Consider the following 18,946-nt stretch of genomic DNA (forward strand, 5'->3'; position numbering starts at 1 on the left):
TCTAGAGGATTTGTATCTAGGAGTTGGAGCTACAGTCTGCTCGGTCTTCCTTGATGCTTTACTCCCGGTGGGCATTTAAGAAATAACTTTGATTTCCTCAGGCACAGCAGCCATTGAAACAAGCAGGCACTGAGATGTGTATGACATTAAATACTGGAAAAAGATACTGAAATCTGTTTCATTTTAATAGATGCCGTTTGAATTACGATAAACGATTTCTGGTGCTCAGGCACCTCGCCTCTCAAGGAGAGCAGCATTCTTTGAGTAGTAGGTGGTTGGTGTAACACAAAGTTAGCAAAGGCCTTGTGCATTTATTTTGGGCAAAATTTTGTGATTTATGTCAAAGAAAACTCTGTGATACAAACTTGCTCCATGCAGATAACTGCTAACAGGACAAGGGACTCTGCCACCGAGGCAAGTGTTTTAATGAAACACATTAGTGCAGTTTTAAAAATTCTTTATTATAAGTACCCAAGGACTTGAGTTTCATCCTACATGAACCACCAGTGATCCAAAATCAACTGAACATCATCAACACAGGTGTATTTTGACTTTCCTGTACAATTCACTCCTGTAATTTTTCAATGTGGAATTAGGGTTAGGTGATGACACCTGTCACTCCAGGGGAGTCTGTGACATCCACAGCCATAGGTGTTTGATGGAGCCGTTGCTGAAGGAGGTGGGCAAGCCCCCTTCTTTCGGGGCATCACTATCTGCCCTGAGAGGGGTGGAATGGTGGGTAGGCAGAGTCACTGCAGAACTCGCTGATTCTGGATGGTGAGTGTGAAGTGGGCACAACTGTATCTCCCCCAGGACTTGCCCTTCGCCCATCACACCGAGCACACACCTGGCTCACAGCAGACACGCAATGACCACCTTCCGACAGTGGATGTTCTCTAATGCCCTTTCCAGCCCTAAGATGTCACTTGGTCCCTTTCTGGGGCCAGGACAGGATTACAGTAAAGCTGATACAAACACTTTCCTTGGGGGTCAGTACCACAGGACAGTCCTTGAAATGTAATGGCTGGAAAATAAAGTCCTTTACATACTTCGGTTATTAAATCTCCTCCATGAGGCCCAACGCAGACCAACCTGCTGAGCTGGGAATGTTTCCAGTAATTTCAACACTGTGGACAGGTCGGTTAGAAAGCCCTATTTAACGTTTGTTAAATAAAACGGTAAACTAAGGTTTTAATGGCTTCTAGGGCCACGTGAGAGTGGAGGAAAGTGGAACAGCCACTTCTCCTGGCAGGGCTGGGTGCACACGGTGCCTTACCCTCTCCTGCCACGCACCTGTCAGTCATGTCTACTGCGTGTGGCTTTAGCTCTAACCTGTCCCCAGAGCATCAGAGCCATTACTTAAATGTCTAATGGGCCTCTTCTATGGACAGCAAGTCTAAAATGAAACTTATTTTCTCCTCCCTACCCACAGCTAAACGTTCTAGCATTAAGTTCTTCTGATATTTACAGCTAAGTTTGATTGGTCCGGTGACTGCCTGAGTACCTGTTCTGTGCTGTAGCAGACACAGTCTTGTCTGGTGGGGAGAGGAGACGCGTGAAGGTCCAAGTGTAATCTAACAAGTGCAGCACAGAGGTGGGGACACTTCCTCCATTCTGCGGGCAGGACATCACAGGACAGGGACACAGGATCTTCACACTGCCTTGGGCATCCTCCTGGGCCCCTCCTGGCCAGATCCTTCTCTTATACGCTTGCTTCCTAGCAGGCACTTCACACACAGCAGCGAGCAAACACTTGAGAACGCCTGGGCCAAGGAATCGCTGCCCCAGGTGCTGGGGAACAGGCCACAGGTGAACATACCAGCAGCCTCTCTGCTTGCACGCGGGGCTTCCCCTCTTTGCAGCTCTGGTCTGAAGGAGTTCAAATATCGTAGAATGTCTCTTTTTTTAAATCCTCAGGAAGACCTTCCCCACTGAACTGGCTATAGAGATGAATTCTACCAAACTTTCCCAGATGGTTAAATGTGGACACTCCTGTATCTGCATGTTGTCATCGCAGACGTGGGAGACTTAGCATCTGCCTGATTCCATTCAAAGTCTTTAACACGTGGGCTGTGCATTTAACTCTCACAACACGCCTGCGTGGTGGGCACCGTGGTTATCTCTATGGAGAAGGGAGCAGAGGCAGGAGGGGCTAGGGGAGGGGCTAGGGTCCTGGAGGGGCGAGCTGGCAGTGCTGGCCAGGCTCTGCGCCCCTGCCACTGCCCCTCCTTCCCGTCCGGGTGGTGTCCCAGCACTGCTGTCTTCGGCACTCTGCCACATGCTAGGACTAAGTCCAGCATCTGCACAGTAAGAACAGCGAGCGGCCAACGGCCAGGAGGAGGGGAGTGGCCATTTAGCTCTGCCCCCTCCCACCTAAGACCAAGCTGCTCTCTAAACAAGCATCAAAACCCGAAGCTCATCCACACCGCTGTGTGCTTCAGTGTGGGGAGCACCAAGATGATGGGCAATTACGTGCTGATAACCCAAGGCCCAAGAGCCCAGTAAAACAGCTGCCGAGGCCCAGGATCCTCCGCGTATGCAAATGCACAGGACAATCATCACCTCCTCAGTCCCCTTCATTGTGGTGGGTTTAACATGACAAGAAGCATCCATGCTACAAGGCGAGATTTCATTTTACAGCCGCGGTAACCAAGTACATAAAAGCTTGAATCTGTCCCAGTAGTTTCTGAAGGATTTTTCCCACAGTGTCAGAGGCAAAAATAATGAAATCTTGCAAATGTACAGTTAATGGGACCCGGGTGGACACTAACCTCAAAAATGCATGGTCTGTAAGACATTAAAGGCTTGATTTTAGTTTCTGCACTGTTCCTGTTAATAACAATGTCTAATTAAAACATCTGTGAAATACTGATAGTTTTAATTTTACATAAAATTTCCAAAACAACTGTTACACAGTATAATAGGTATCTGCAATGAATAGGTTATTAATGGAAATATTATTTTAAATTAAAATCAGGTTCTAAATTTAAATTAGTTATCTCTGGTTAATGAAGAGAAAAAGAAGTCACCCAGGCTGGGAGTAATACAGTAGCTAATCTAGTTTTCAACATCCGTGAAAGCAAATCCACTCCATCACTTGGGCTAAAGGACAATTTATTTTGTTGCTTCTGTTCTGTACTCCACTTGGCACTTCTGACAGATTTCACAGCTGAACTCAGCATTAAAACTACAGCCTAATGCAGCCTGCAGTACAGTACTTTATAACTTAAAAAGATACCATTCAACTTTAGTCAGCCTGAAGCCCACCAATTTACCATTGAGAGGACAGAGAACGAGGCTCCCTGCAGCAGACTCCCCTCCAGCCCCGCTAACCTGATGAATATTTTAAAAGGAACACGCAATCTCAGTTTTCCCTTTTTTTGGATCTCATCTTCTTTTACAAAATAAAAGGGATTATTAGCCCGGCTGAGTGGCTGGCTGCAATTCAATACCTTTCTTTCTAATTACTGCACAATAAAAGAGGGTTGAACGGTGAGCAGGGCTGAGTGGTCCGCGTCTGTCTAGGCCGGCACTGAGTGTGTTGAGGGATTCATTCCAGTCGATGAAAAGCTGCGTTTCAAGTTCCTTCAGATTCACGTAACGGTTCACAGCAGATGCTGCAGAATGTGGTCCACGGCATGCGGGAAGCTCTCACAGGTTAAGTAAGGAGCTGGGTTAATTTTGTCTTCGTCTGCTGCTCGATATTTCCCTGAAATGAAAGTAAAGCCCGTGAACAAAGGCTACTGTCAGGACGCCAGAGTAATCGTGGCCTGTGAGCACACAGGCCACCCTGACAGTGCCGAGAGAACCGGGGGCTCCACAACCCCCAAAGCACCTTTCATCCAGGCTTCAGGATGCCATGAGGCAACCCAAAGCCAGATGTGTTCAGCATTTCCCAGGCCCTCTGGTCTCTCAGCAACGGATGCCAGATCCCAGGCACTGGGTCACCTGGCAGTTAAGGGTGCCCTCAAATCTCCTCACCTGGTGAAATTTCCTCCCCCACCAGCCCTAAAGATACGGACAGGGATTAAATCAGTGCTTTTACATGAGAGCCCAGACCGCACAGGATAGAGGCCTTGTCAGCTCACGGGTGACTGGAAACTGCATGAGCTGCTGCCCAACAGGAACCCTGTGAGCAGGCAAATGAGCGCGCCGGGGGCAGGGAGAGACGGATGGTCACGGTGCTCATGTGCAGGCTGGCCGGCCAGGCTGCCCAGCAGGGCACTGGTCACACGGGGACACAGAGCTGATCTGACAAATGGTCATCAGGCCATGCATGACCCCCATTTAGACACCCTTAATGTGTCCCAGTGCTCTTCAGAAAGAACCCCAAATGTCTGTTGTTGCCTACCAGGCCCTCAGTCACCCAGCTCAGCACTCCTCACATGGTGGGCATTCTGTAGCACTGGTTAAATGAAAGAAAGAAGGAAGGAAAGAAGGGACAGAGGGAAGCGGGGAGGAACACTGCTTCAGTCAAGGCCTTGGGGATGAGGCCGACTGCCCTGTAGCCTCAGTGCAGCCTCTGCACGTGCCCTTTCTGCAAGCTCTCTCATCCCCCTTTCTGTGAGCTCTCTTTATTCTTGTGCAATTTCCTGTATTCTCTGCCTAAATCTGGGTTTCCAAACAATAGGCTCACCATTTTCTACAATACAATCCCTTTTGTTTTCTACAACTACCTACAAGGTTTTGTCCAGCAAACATGAAGCCTGAAAATCCCCAGCCCACAACTTGGTGCTGTGGTGGTGACATTGCTCCTGTCCTGTCTTGCTGACTTGTGAATTCCTTCAGGAAAGGAGCCAGCATCAAATGCACAAAGGTAACTCCTCAGCATCCTCAAGGCACCTGTCCACGGTACGGTCCACACAGCAAACTCTATTGCTTATTTCTTCTTAAGCTTAAATCCCATTGAGTATAAATCTTTGCAAGGTTTCTGCTTGGTCTCACAGGTAAGTTAATGACTACTTTTTACTATACCACCCACTTCTTGGATCTAGTTGTTTAAGGACCGATGTGTGAAAGTCAGGGTTCTTAGCCATGGAGAGAAGGGCTTGCAGCATGCTTCTGCTTAGTCTGGCCCTGGGGTTTCTACAAACTAACACAGTGGCTTGCGTATGCGTGCAAGTTCTAGCACCCTGCACTGTGTGTGGGACGTGGCAGGCGCTCAACAACGCTGGCGGAGTGAAGGGAGCAGGCCACCGCCACTCAGGCCTGACGCAGCACGGCAGTCTATACTCTCCTGGATGAACAAATGTAAATGGAGGCAGAATGCAGGAAGCCATGTTGACAACATTGGACAGAGGGTGATCCCATCTTTCCTAGGTCATTGTTTTACATGCTAAACAGAATTAGATTCTGGTCAGGGCTAGTCACGGAGAAGGCAATGGCACCCCACGCCAGTACTCTTGCCTGGAAAATCCCATGGACAGAGGAGCCTGGTGGGCTGCAGTCCATGGGGTCGCTAAGATTCAGACACGACTGAGCGACTTCACTTTCACTTTTCTCTTTCATGCATTGGAGAAGGAAATGGCAACCCACTCCAGCGTTCTTGCCTGGAGAATCCCAGGGACGGCGGAGCCTGGTGGGCTGCCCTCTATGGGGTTGCATAGAAGTATAGACATGAAGCGACTTAGCAGCAGCAGCAGCATCAGGGGGGCTAGTCTTTACAAATGTATATTGAGCGTTTAACATGTGTTACTGAGAAACAAATTGCTCAAGACAATCACTGCGTAAGTTAAAATTTCCATGGTGATTTTCAACACTGAGAAACCATGCACTTGTCCACTGCATTCAGTTCAAAACCATCAGTGGAATCTGCAGCTCTGTACACTTTCAGAACAGTGGTCTTGGGATTTTTTTTTTCTGACCAAAGATGAACAGTACAAATGGGTCTGTTTTCATGAGCTGAACTTAGCTACATAACTAAGTTAGACATTTTAGATGTGACTGTGTAGAGCTGCTGGCTTCTCTAAGATTGACTGGCTGCCTGTGTGATGGGCTGACCACAGCCAATGGCCAGTCAGAAAAGAAGGCAGAACCATGGAGACCCGCTAGGGGGAGCTGGGCCCACAAGACACTGGCACAGGAGCAGTTTTCATACTTGGTGTAAATCCTTAATTACGTGAGCTAAGAAAGGAAATGTTTATGGGAACGCTAGAAATAGTTATCTGTGGATTTCCTCAATGATCGGATCATAAAATGGTGAATGTCAGGAATCTGAAAATTCAGACACAAGGCAAGATGATGAGTGTGCCTGTTTTTCTTGACTCCCTGATAGGTCCCGTTGTCCTCTTTTTCGCGTCCATCAAAGCAGAGTGATGTTCCAGGGAAAATGGTGATCATTTTGAATGAGAAATGTGCAAAAACACTGTTAGTTCTAAGGCGACGAGTCACCATGTGCAAGGCTCCCCCGGGACCTCCTGCACGAGCAGACTGTCCCTCTTGGTCCACACCATGCGTGTTCAGTTGCACAGTTGGGTCTGACTCTTTGCGACCGCATGGACTGTAGCCCACCAGGCTCCTCTGTCCATGGGATTCTCCAGGCAAGAATATTGGAGTGGGTTGCCACTTCCTAATCCAGGGATCTTCCTGAACCAAGGATCAAACCCGAGTCTCTTGCGTCTCCTGCATTAGCAAGCAGATTCTTTACCACTAGTGCCACCTGGGAAGCCAGGGCCTGACAAGTACTTCTTATTCAATTATAGCAGCATCTCCTGTTTTCTTGTTTCTGTTTTTAAATTCAAAATAGCTTTCATGCAACCACATTTTCTTGAACAAACACCATAGTCATGAGTAAATATACATTTTTCTAAAAATTTCCTGGTGGCAGGTCTTCTATGACTGTTTAAATTCTCCCTTTTCTGGACAACCTGTACAAAGCCAGGCATATGAACTCACAGAGCCATTTACAGAGCCTTCTGCTGTTACTGTTCGGTCACTACATCGTGTCTGACTCTGCCCACGGACTGTACCCCGCCAGGCTCCTCTGTCCATGGGATTTTCTAGGCAAGAATACTAGAGTGGGTTGCCATTTCCTTCTCCAGGGATTTCAGCATCTCCTGCATAGGCAGGCAGATTCTTAACTGCTGGGCCACCAGGGAAGCCCACAGAACCCCTTATCTGCTATTTAACTGATAAGAGTCTGATGCCAATTCTTGGACCGGACCCTGGCTGTCATCCTCAAACACGTGCTATTAGTTCCAAGCTCAGCAGGTATCCTCTGGCGGCAGGTGTGGGGGAGACCTTTTCATTTTACCTGGAAAGGCTGATCAAGTTCTCAGCGCAACAGCACATGCCCACACACAGCTCTCATGCCTTGTCTCTCCTTACCTTGAGAGGATTTTATTCATCACACTCCACGCTGGAAAATGGCACAGAGCTAAAAGGGACCAGTCCAGCCCCATCATCTATAAACAGTCCAAAGAGGTAAAGGGCTCTGACAGAATCTCAGAGTCAGTGTAGAGCTGAGACTGAGACCCAAGACACCTAACTGGTCTGCTGTCCTCATGATGCCGTATTAGCTGTGGCTTCCCCATTAAGTTCTTTCTCTTTCCTTAAATTTATTTGAGGGACCACACCCAGTTTACTTAATTTTGGTATAGGAAATTGTTACTAAAACAGTACAGGAAAGGTAAGAAAAAAGTTTTTTTATGTGTGTTTTTAAAACAACATTAACACAAAGTATCACTTAGCTAGTCAGTCCCCAAAGAGGTCAAAGTCATCATTTTATACCTGGTTCAAAAGGAAAGGATATTTTTACAGAGCCCCATGATCAATGGTTTTTTGCTCAGCCAGTGGTTTGTATATCCAGAAAATCATATAAATGCTAACTGTCTTATGTATGACTATCTCTGAGGAAGTGTGAAAACACCTCTGAACTCTGATCTGAACTTCCTAGCTTTGCACAGTACGGGCCCTCTCACGTCGTCTCTCTTCCCTGCAATCCTAAGCCCACTTTATTTTTGCTTTGTGGTGGAAAGAGAATTAAAGTACCCAGTGGGCTTTGCCATTTTATCAAAGACTGTTCTTTAAGAATGGTGTATTTTACCATTCTGTTTCAGAGAAAGCTTGTACAGAAGATACGTACCTGTCTTGACTAAGATGCCCCGCATGCCGGCATTCTGAGCCCCACCAACATCATCTCTGCAGTCCTAGAAAAGTGTGACGAAGCGTTTAGTCCAGTGTCTTCAGTGAGCTCGCCAACAAACCAACCTACCAGTGATTTATTAGGCTGGAATGGCCAACTGCAATCCCATGCTTTTTCTTAAAACGAGAGGGAGGGAGGTATAAAAAAGGATAAACCCAGGTGTGATAGTCTAAGGGAGCATACTAACTGGAAAGGGAAGCATCACGGAGGTAGAGGTAAAAAACAAGAGTAGCAACCCCGGTAACCAAACATAGAAAGTGCAGTTACAGCGCTGCATGTTTTGCACATGTACATCTATTTCTTTTTTTAAAATATTTTTTATTTTTATTTATTCATTTGCATCAGGTCTTAGTTGCAGCATGTGGGATTTAGTTCACCGACAAGGGATCAAATCTCGGTCTCTTGCATTGGGAGCACAGAGTCTCAACCACTGGACCACCAGGGAAGGTCCCATCTATCTCCTTTTAAAATAGATCATGGAAAAAAGGTATTTTATCACTTGGCAGCTCTTAAGGCAAATGATCCAACTGCAGGGCAGTGAGTGAACTAGGTTCAGAAGACAGCTCTCATGCTGCCTACGTAAGACATTATCCTTACTTTTCATCCAACTGTCAGTAACAGGAGGAATCAAGTCAGACCGTATACTTAAACAGATTTTGAGATTGTCTTCACACTTAGGAATAACAGACCAGTTTAAAAGGGAAGCTCTTGTTTTTCAATTTTTACTCAAGATAGGGGTGAATATACTCAGCTAACTGTGATAAATGCAAGGCAATAAAAATCCAAGAAATGGAAGAAACATCAATAAAATCAATCCTGCCATCTCATGTCTATAAGAATTTATTCAGATCATGCCCAAAGAAAAACTTTTCCGTTAAAATCATTCATGTAATTTAACAACCACCCTTGGAAATGAGTCTCAGAATTTCTCTCAAAATCTTCACTCAAGGTCAAACTTAAAACCTTTTCTGTTGCATCTAAACCTGCCTTGTTGAAGCAGGCAAGATGGGGGAGAGGGAAAGGCTGAAGGAGAGGGGAAAAGTAGACATGGAAAGAGAGGGAAAAGCCACCCTCTCTCAGACAACACCCCTCCAGGCAGCTGAACTCTGCTATCACGTGCCCTTCCCACCTTCCATGCTGTCCCAATAGCAGTGTCTCCAGGGACAAAGAATTCCGGAATCTCCAGGCTAGGGTGACCACTTTCTTGAACACACATTTGCCTAGAAAAGTCAGCTAAAGGCCTGCCAGAGGGAAAAGTTGTTACTGAAAAGACAGTTTTTCAAAGCAGTCCTGAGTCCAGTGACAGCCTACTGGGTTTGGTTCAGGAACCTAGAAGTAGGAGACGGCAGTCAGGAAGATTGCGATCCATGAGCACTCGCACAGTTCAAGACAGCAGGGGATCTACAGTTTCTTCTGGAGGGAGTCCGGCCTCGAGTTCTACTTCCAGCCATGCCACTCATCAGCTCTGGGACTACCTCTCTGGGCTAAGGTTTCTCAGCTGATAAAGTGAGGAGGTTCGGACCAGACAATCCTGATGGTCCCTTCCAGCCTAAGGCATTATTATTTAAAATTGAAATATAATCCTTGCCACCTACTACTGACCACAAGATAGTGTGCTTTCCAGTACTTTTCCCCTCACAGCACAGACAGAAAATAATGTTTTCCCAGTAAGTTCAGTCGCTCAGTCGTCTCCGACTCTTTGTGACCCTACGGATTGCAGCACGCCAGGCTTCCCTGTCCATCACCAACTCCCAGAGCTTACTCAAACGCATGTCCATCGAGTCAGTGATGTCATCCAACCATCGCATCCTCTGTCGTCCCCTTCTCCTCCCGCCTTCAATCTTTCCCAGCATCAGGGTCTTTTCAAATGAATCAGTTCTTTGCATCAGGTGGCCAGAGTATTGGAGCTTCAGCATCAGTCCTTCCAATGAATATTCGGGACTGATCTCCTTTAGGATGGACTGGTTGGATCTCCTTGCAGTCCAAAGGACTCTCAAGAGGCTTCTCTGACACCACAGTTCAAAAGCATCAATTGTTCGGTGTTCAGCTTTCTTTATAGTCCAACTTTGACATCCATACGTGACTCCTGGAAAAATCATAGCTTTGACTAGATGGATCTTTGTTGGCAAAGTAATGTCTCTGCTTTTTAATATGCTGTCTAAGTTTGTCATAGCTTTTCTTCCAAGGAGCAAGCGTCTTTTAATTTCATGGCTGCAGTCACCATCTGCAGTGATTTTGGAGCACAAGAAAATAAAGTCTGACACTGTTTCCACTGTTTCCCCATCTATTTGCCACAAAGTGATGGGACCGGATGCCATGATCTTAGTTTTCTGAATGTTGAGCTTTAAACCAACTTTTTCTCTCCTTTTTTACTTTCATCAAGAGGCTCTTTAGTTCTTCACTTTCTGCCACAAGGGTGGTGTCATCTGCATATCTGAGGTTATTGATATTTCTCGCAGCAATCTTGATTCTAGCTTCTGCTTCATCCAGCCTGGCATTTTGCATCATGTATTCTGCATGGAAGTTAAATAAGCAGGGTGACAATATACAGCCTTGATGTACTCCTTTTCCCATTTGGGACCAGTGTGTTGTTCCATGTCCGGTTCTAACTGTTGCTTCTTGACCTGCGTACAGATTTCTCAGGACGCAGGTCAGGTGCTCTGGTATTCCCATCTCTTTCAGAATTTTCCACAGTTTGTTGTGATTCACACAGTCAAAGCCTTTGGTGTAGTCAATAAAGCAGAAGTAGATGTTTTTCTGGAACTCTCTTGCTTTTTGGATGATCCAATGGATGTTGGCAATTTGATCTCTGGTTCCTCTGCCTTTTCTAAATCCAGCTTGAACATCTGGACATTCACGGTTCACGGACTGCTGAAGCCTGGCTTGGAGAATTTTGAGCATTACTTTGCTAGTGTGTGAGATGAGTGCAGTTGTGCAGCAGTTTGAACATTCTTTGGTATTGCCTTTCTTACCAGGGTAGACTGACAACGTGCTCACAGCCAAAGGTCACTGGCTAGGGCATCTGGTCACCAGAGCCAGCCCTGCCACTCAAAGGCCTGAGGCAATCGATATCTTTAGCTATCTCTGGCAAATTGGGAAGTTTTTCCATAAAGTATGTACTAGCAAAAAAAAAAAAATCAATAGTGAGAGAATTCTTTAGGTACAGGTGGTCTCTGCATTAAGGAATAGTAAAAAACAAATCTAAGTTATCTTCAAAAGGACATATAAAGCATTTAATTGTCTTGTATCTGATGGTCTTTTGAATTGTATATATCTCATCACACTGTGAAGACTGTCAGAAATAATCAACAATTCAGTTCTTTAGAATACCAGTGAACAACTACTGGAAAGCCTGCTTTATGGGTGGCCTCTTATTACCACCTGACAATCACCAATAACGGGTCTGCTCGTGTTTCAAAGCACTGCTTTGAAGCTGGCTCCTCCCAGCAGGACAGGTGAGCCCAGGGCGTTTCCTGGGCTCTTCTACTTACATCTCCAATCATAACGGTCTCCTCAGGTTCACAGCCAGTGCCCCGCAACGCCTCCAAAAAGAACGTTTTCTCTGGTTTCCCCACGACCGTGGCTTTGGTATCGGTGGCATACTCTAAAGCAGTCACAAATGGTCCAGGCCCCAGGGCTAAGCCATCCTTCCTCTTGTAATACCTAGCTTTGTGGATTGCTATCAGAGGCGCTCCATCCAGGAGTAACCTAGAGAGTCAGAGACAATGGAAACTGGCTAAAAGCAATGCTTTTTTATGAGTGGAAAAGACTGTCAGACTTACAAAGTAGTTTTATTCACTCACAGAGACAAATAGTTTCATATTAACTTTTAATGACTTGCTGTCTTCTAATGAATTTGCTAGGAACTGCTGGGAATTGCACTCAGATACACTGAAGAAAGGTGATGGATTATTAAATTTGGGATTGCTTCAACCTTTTACCTTTAGTGGTTTCAGACGCTTTACCCAAATCATCAGGGAAAGAGAATTAAGAGAAGTAAAGCTAAATAAGGCACTCGAGGGAAGAAGCTTAACTTAATGAGACAAGTTGTTTCAACCTCCCTAATGGTAAGTAGGAGGCTCCTGAGCCTTTTACAGTGGCTCAACTGCTGTGCAGTGACACGTTTAGCCAACTCCTAAAACACCTGGCTGCCTCTTTTCTCTACTCCAAAATGTGAGATTCTAATTCAGAAATTTCATAGAGCATTTTACAAATATTTTCTGCTTGTATCATCCCCTCTTCATTTTACCCTTTGACTGCTTCTGCTGTTACTTTGAAAATCAGGCCGTTTTCACTGAAGGACAAAGCAGTAAGGCTTAAGGGGAAATGTCAAGCCCCTTCCTTTTTCCTGATGTAGGACCAACGGAAAGGGCACGAAGAGTTTTCTTGTTAGAGAACCAAACTGTATATAGGTAAGGATCCTCATTAGTGACTCAGGCATAACATAATAAAAGAAATCCCTCAAACCCCATCAACCCCATCCAAAAATAATCTGCCATCCATCTCAACACTGCAGCCTACATATAGGCACACAGCAAAGAGTCACACAGCTATTATCATCTCATCATATACGGAACATGATAGTCTTCTCAAGCTGCTTTTAACCAATGGAATAAATGATCTCACTAGCTTAATTTACTTTAAGTCATCTACTTAGTTAAAATATTTAGTATGTCCATTGAGGCAGAATTCATCACATCTTACCCTTCACAATTATGAGTAATTAAGCGCTCAACTATGAAACTGCTAAATGATTCTTGTCAGTGGGCATGGAAATGCCTTCCTGTGGGAGATGCAGGATTCAGACATTTATGATTAAATATTTTATTAAGTAAAAACCAATACTGGCCTATTACAGGGCCTTATTGTTAGTTACTACGAACTGCTCACAGCACAGAATGGATCCTTCAAATTTATTCTCTAATATTAATACAAATTTATTTCTTAAGCAGATCTTAAAATCCAACAGTTAGGAAACCTGATAAGGCCACTATGCTGGCCCTAAAGAACCACAGCTGATCGAAAGGAGAGAATAATGAGTGATTTATCTATCTCCCCTCTTGTCATCCTGCCCCCAATCCCATTTATTTGCTACTCTACCACGGAACTGGAATTCTTTATGCAACAGACCTCAAAATTGCTTTTCACTTACACAGCTAAACTAAAAACTCATTTGATTTAGCTTTGTTAATATTTTATTATATATTAACTGGGTATAAGACTTATCAGCTTGATTGATGTGTGTACTTAATTCCCAGGCAGTGCTTTAGTGCCTTCCCTGGAAGGGCTGAAACTGTGGGTTCCTCTGCATTTCTCTAAATGGGAACTGGTTCCACATGGGCCTGGAGAATAGGCATCTCTCAGCGAAGTGGCTCCTGCTTCTGTCATTGTTCTCTGTATAGCAGAAGATTTAGAGCCAAGGCATGTTCAGGATAGACTGAAAGGTAAATTATTTTCTAGGACACAGATTAAAAGTTTTTTTTTTAATAATTAACACTTCCAAAAATATGAGAAAATAGACACCATACAACTTAGAGGTGTTTGTACATTTCCTGCTGCTGCTGCTGCTGCTAAGTCACTTCAGTTGTGTCTGACTCTGTGCGACCCCATAGACGGCAGCCCAACAGGCTCCCCCGTCCCTGGGATTCTCCAAGCAAGAACACTGGAGTGGGTTGCCATTGCCTTCTCCAATGCATGAGAGTGAGAAGTGAAAGTGAAGTCGCTCAGTCGTGTCCGACTCTTAGCGACTCCATGGACTGCAGCCTACCAGGCTCCTCCGTCCATGGGATTTTCCAGGCAAGAGTACTGGAGTGGGGTGCCATTGCCTTCTCCGGTACATTTCCTAGGCGGGGCAATTGATTTCTTTGTTATCAGAAGTAACGTATCAGCAAGAAATCTGAGGATTTCTATCTCTATTTGACTATAAGTCCATCGAGGTACAAGAAACAAGAAAAAAAGGCATCAAGAAGGCCTCAAGCAGAAATCCTTGGCTATAAATTCCATGTAGGCAAAGGGAAAAAAACTATAAAAAAGACCTAGCCAGGGAGCACATTATTGAAAGGGATGGTAAAGAACACCAAGTCCAGCACATCCCGTTTTACAAGATCATCCGGCAATGCCAGCTGAGACCAAGGAGAGCAGGAACCCAGAACTCCAGAAAACCACTTTTCTAGGAAAAAACAAAAACAAAAACACAAGATCAACTTTTTACCATTTCTGCTGAAAATGGAACATGTGGAAATGAAATTACATGGCAGCTTAAGCAACTGCCAGAAGCTTCCCATTTGCCCAACATCAAACTACTGAGTCCTTTCCTTCCCACTCCCCAAACGACTCTCCCCCAGTCTTTCTCAACTTAGCAAATTCACCCCATTGCTCAAGCCAGAAACCTAGCAGTCATCCCTGATTTCTTACTTTCCCTCACCCTTCCATATCCCTTTATAAGCACATCCAATAACTTCCGAGTCCAAAAGAAAAATAAAAACGTCTCCAGTCTTACTTTCTCTGCTGAACCTCTGCAATAGTCAACTCGTCTTCCTGCTTTCTGCTGTTGCCCTATTATACCAACCCATCGTACAGGCAATAGCAGGAGTTTTAAAAGTACAGGCGAGATCATGTATGTCCTTGCTCAGCTTAAAAACCTTTCAATAACCTCTTACTGCAAAGGGTATAAAAGCCAAAGTCCTCTCTGCAGCCGGTGAGGCCTGGCCTCATCTGGCCACCGCTTACATCTCCATCTCAAGACACCTTCCCTATTGCTGACTACACACCAAGAAGGTCAGACTCCTTCCTGCTTCAGCCCTACACACAGTGTTCCCTCCTCCTGAAGCACTGCCCCATACTTTGCACACAGCTTTCTTCTGCTCACCTGTCAGATCTCAGCTTGAAGTCAGCACACAGAAGCCACCATCGCCAATCTCCCTACAAAGTGGACTTCCTCCTCACAGTTCAGCTCCATCTCATCTTTTTTCCTTTCTATCAACTTTCCAAGAGTCCCTTGGACTGCAAGGAGATCCAACCCGTCCATTCTGAAGGAGATCAGCCCTGGGATTTCTTTGGAAGGAATGATGCTAAAGCTGAAACTCCAGTACTTTGGCCACCTCATGCGAAGAGTTGACTCATTGGAAAAGACTCTGATGCTGGGAGGGATTGGGGGCAGGAGGAGAAGGGGACGACAGAGGATGAGATGGCTGGATGGCATCACCGACTCGATGGACGTGAGTCTCAGTGAACTCCGGGAGTTGGTGATGGACAGGGAGGCCTGGTGTGCTGCAATTCATGGGGTCGCAAAGAGTCGGACACGACTGAGTGACTGATCTGATCTGATCTGATCTGATCCGATCAACTTTCCATAGTTTATAATTCTTACTCAGCTGTGTGTGGTTTGTCTTCCTCGCTACCATATAGTCTCCACTATGCCCATCAGTCTTGCTCATCACTGTATTTCTTACTTCAAAAAAAAAAAAAAAATCCAAAGCGAAATAAAAAACAAGTCATGGGGTACTTCCTTGGGGGCTCAGTGGTAAGGAATCCACCTGCCAATGCAGGAGATGTGAGTTCGATCCCTGGGCTGGGAGGATCCCACATGTCACAGAGCAACTAAGCCCAAAGGCCACAACTACTGAGTCTGGGCTCTAGAGTCCAGCAACCGTAACTACCGAGCGCACACACCACAGCTACTGAAGCCCACACGCTCTCGAGCCTGTGCACTACAACAAGAGAAGCCACCATGATAAAAAGCCCGCACAGCTAGAAAGTAGCTCCCACTGGCCCCAACTAGAAAAGCACCCACGCAAAGCAAAGAAGACCTAGCACAGCCAAAAAATTAAATAAATAAATAAAATTATATTTAAAAAAGCCCAAACTCTGGGACCTTTCACTAGACACTTACTGAATAAATTCATTAATGGATGAAGCACTATATGCCTCAGTATCCTGATCCTGATCTATAACATGCAGAATAATGCTTACCTTTTTGGGGAATAAAGATGATATATGCAAACTTTTTCATAATATTTGACAGTAATGATAATGATTTTTATTCATAAATATGGGAAGGGTAGTGTCTGTGCTACTTAAAATAGGTAACAGTAAATCACTTCACATTTGTGGGTCTCAGTTTCTTATCAAATGAAGGAACTGAATCAGATTAGGTCTTGCAACCTCAACACTGACATTTTTTACTGAAAAATGCTTTATTGTGAGAGGAGGCTGTCTTATCCCTGTTGGATGTTTGGCAGCATCTATGGCGCTACCCACTAGATGTACTCTTTTCCCCCAGTTGTGACAACCAACGTCTCCAAACAATGGCAAATGTCCCCCTGGGAGCAAAAATGTCCAGAGTTGAGAACAACAACTAGATGATGCCCAAATCTTCACCTTCATGGACTTCCCTGGTCGTCCAGTGGTTACAAGTCTGCCTGCCAACGCAGGGGACATGGGTTTGATCCCTGGTCTGGGAAGACTCCGCCTGCGGTGGGGCAGCTAAGCCTGTGCCCGACAACTACAGAGCCCGTTCCCTGGAGCCCATGCTCTGCAACGAGAGAAACCACGGCAATGAGAAGCCTGCACACCACAGCCTGAAAGCACCCCCACTTGCCACAACCAGAGAAGCCAGCATGCAGCATCAAAGACCCCGTACACACCTCTCAAAAAAACCAGAACAACAAAAAACCTTGACATTCAATACAATTAAAATGAACACCAATCAATCTGACAACACAAACTACTAAAAGTTCAAATCAAAACAACAGCAAATCATTAAATATATCAAGAGATAATCCCATCAACACTTAATTGAAACCCCCAGAATATCTCCAGTGTCATATTAACACAGCAATTTTCTCACTTATAGTAGGCTACCCACTATCACCACTTCTGTTTGGTATTGTAGTTGGGGTCCCAGAGAGTATAATAAAGAAAAACAAATGAAAATACAAAGACTGGTAGGGGAGAAGTAAAATTGTCATTATTTGTGGTTGACACAATTATCTATGTAGAAAATTCAATTCAAAAGATTTTACAAATAAATTATTAGAATTAGCAAGTGAATGTAAGAAGGTCAATGAATAAACACAAGGTTAACATACAAAATCTCAATCATATTTCTCCATATTAGCAATGAACAATTAAAAACAAAATTAACAAAATACTACTTACAATCACATCAAACAGGAAATAGAAAGATTAACTTAACAAAATAACTAACCCATACTCTAGAAAATGTACTCTAGAAAAAAAAAAAAAAAACCCATACTGCTGAAAAATGTAAAAATAAAATCTAAATAAATGGAGATATATTCCATTTTCATACACTGGCAGCACACTATTATTCAGTAAGTTCTACCCAAATCTGTAGATTTAATGAAGGACCAATCAAACTCCTAGTGAGCCTTTTTGGTAGAAACAGACAAGTTGATTTCAAAATTCACATGGAAAGGATGTAGAATCTTAAAAAGGACTGAGTTAAAGAATGTATACTACCAGACATTAAGATTTATTATAAAGCTGTAGTATCCAAGACAGTGTGGAACTGCACAAATGTGAAACAGAGCCACACTTACATAGTCACTTGATTTATGTCAAAGCACTAAAATGTCACTGCAATTCTGTGAGGCTCTTGAAAGAATGGATCTGACGCAGTAAATGTTACAGAAACAACAGGATATCTGTAAAGAAAAAAGTGAAATTTACTTCACACAATTCATAAAAATCCATTCAAAACAAGCCCTAGACCTAACTGCTAACGGTAGAACAATAAAGCTTGCAGAAGAAAACATATGGAGAGTATCTTCATGACCCTGAGGTGGGTTAAGCACAACAGAAGAAAATACTGACAAATTAGACTCCATCAAAATTAAAAATGTCCTGTTCTCATACTATTAAGAGAATGCAAACCACCGACAGAAATAAGATATCTGTAGGACATATATCCAACCAAAGACTTGTATACACAACACACACAGGACTCCAACAAACCTCTAAGAAAACTATAAGCTTCAGAAAGGAGAAAACATTTGAATGGGGAGATCACAAAACAAGTTACCCAATGGCCAGTAAGTATGTGAAAAGGCTTCAACAACATTACTCACTAGGGAAATACAAATTAAAACCCAGTAAGATACCACTATACACACCAGAAAGAATAGCCATAGTGACACAGACTAAGGAGAGACTGGTGGAACTCTGGTTCATAGCTAGTGGGAACGTATGACTCCATAAAATCACTGTGTAAAATTACTTAGCAATATTGACTAAAGCTAAGCAGGCACTTATCTATTATCCAGTAATTTCCCAGATAAAGACCCCAAAGAAATAAATGGGTATGTCCCCAAAAAACATGTAGACGAACGTTCATAGAAGCTTTCTTAAGAGCCAAAAATGGAAAAATCCAAATGTCCGTTATTGATCGAATAAATTGTGGAATTGCCATACAACAGACTACAATACCACAAGAAAAATAAAGAACAAACAAAACAAAAACACAGTACTGCTACATGCAACAGCCTGGATAAATCTCAAAAGTAGACCAAAATAAAAAAAATGCTACAACTGTATGATTTCAATCATATGAAGATTGAAAACTTGCAATATTGACAGAAGTCAGAGTAACGGTTTCCCTGAGGAAGGTGTGGTACTGACTAGCATAGAGAACCTTCTAGGGTGCTGGAAATGTTTTGTATCTTCATCAGAGTGGGGGTTATGCTGCTGTATCTATGTGTCAATTTTTACTGAGTTGTACACTGACAATCTGTATAATTTACTGTATAGGTTATACATCAAATTTTAAAAGATCAGTAATAC

At 44.1% G+C, this 18,946-nt stretch overlaps 1 protein-coding gene across 3 annotated transcripts in view; it reads right to left on the reverse strand.

Moving 5' to 3' along the window:
* Positions 1-442: 442 nt before the first annotated feature.
* The window catches only part of HDHD2 (haloacid dehalogenase like hydrolase domain containing 2), a 49,503-nt gene continuing 30,999 nt past the window's right edge, over positions 443-18,946 (reverse strand). For all 3 annotated transcript variants that reach the window (XM_005908073.3, XM_070361919.1, XM_070361918.1), the window contains exons 5-7: positions 11,635-11,851; positions 8,084-8,147; positions 443-3,709 (exon numbers count right to left, since the gene is read on the reverse strand). In XM_005908073.3, the coding sequence (XP_005908135.1) occupies positions 3,606-3,709; positions 8,084-8,147; positions 11,635-11,851 (385 nt within the window). In that variant the 3' untranslated portion in view covers positions 443-3,605. The remainder of the gene's footprint in view (positions 3,710-8,083; positions 8,148-11,634; positions 11,852-18,946) is intronic.

The sequence above is a fragment of the Bos mutus genome, chromosome 24, assembly GCF_027580195.1.
Source record: "Bos mutus isolate GX-2022 chromosome 24, NWIPB_WYAK_1.1, whole genome shotgun sequence".
Classification (NCBI taxonomy): domain Eukaryota; kingdom Metazoa; phylum Chordata; class Mammalia; order Artiodactyla; family Bovidae; genus Bos; species Bos mutus.